The 783-nt window shown below is 59.0% G+C and overlaps 1 protein-coding gene across 2 annotated transcripts in view; it reads left to right on the forward strand.

Annotated features, from left to right (window-relative positions):
* The window catches only part of PPP1R12B (protein phosphatase 1, regulatory subunit 12B), a 62,184-nt gene that overhangs the window by 50,314 nt on the left and 11,087 nt on the right, over nucleotides 1-783 (forward strand). For both annotated transcript variants that reach the window (XM_014533420.1, XM_005886359.2), the window contains one exon: nucleotides 491-604. In XM_014533420.1, the coding sequence (XP_014388906.1) occupies nucleotides 491-604 (114 nt within the window). The remainder of the gene's footprint in view (nucleotides 1-490; nucleotides 605-783) is intronic.

The raw sequence follows: 783 nt of genomic DNA on the forward strand, positions 1-783 counted from the left end.
CCACCCCCTCCGCCTGCAGGGCCCGAGCCCACTGCCCCATCACCACTCCTCCCAGGCCTGCAGCTTGAGCTCCAAGTCCATGTGTTTCTGATTCCCTGGCAGGTCACTGGGAGCATTTTCCCAGGGCTGTTGAGATCCAAGAAACTTTTGCTTTTAAAAGCACACTCTTAAGAGAAGCAGTTCAACCCTAAATTAATTTGAAAAGCTCTAAGATTTAAGTTAGCATTTGGGTCTAAACCACCAATTTTTCAAGTAAGCTCCATCCTTGGCCAGTGACGGCCCCCTGCTCCTGCTCCTCCTCCTCCTCCTCCTCCTCCTCCTCTGAGCTGGCTCCACCTCAGGTCCCAGCAGCTGGGGGTGGGGTCAGGGAAGGGGCGTCTGCATGTGTCGGCTGGCGCCCAAGCGCTTCTCAGAAAAGGCTCGCTGCCCTTCCGCACTCCCGTCCTCAGAGCTGCCCTGACGTCAGTGCGTCCCCCGGGTGTCCCCACAGGTTGGAGTCTGGAGGCAGCAACCCCACGGCCAGCGACGCCTATGGGGACCGGGCCTCGGCGAGGAAACGGGACCTCCTGCCCACGGCCCACGGGCCTGTCCAGAGCGGCCGCGGGCTCACAGGTTTGCCCCCACCACTCTCCTCCACCTCACAGAGGAGGTGACAGGAGAACGGTTTTGTGAGGAAAGCGTTTGTTTGTTAAGCAGAACTTGACCCAAATCAGTGTGCACAGGGCTGGCTCTGAGAACACAGTTCACATAGGGTGTGAGCAGCTGTTTCCGGGCTGAGCTGTG

The sequence above is a fragment of the Myotis brandtii genome, unplaced genomic scaffold, assembly GCF_000412655.1.
Source record: "Myotis brandtii unplaced genomic scaffold, ASM41265v1 scaffold975, whole genome shotgun sequence".
Taxonomy (NCBI): Eukaryota; Metazoa; Chordata; class Mammalia; order Chiroptera; family Vespertilionidae; genus Myotis; species Myotis brandtii.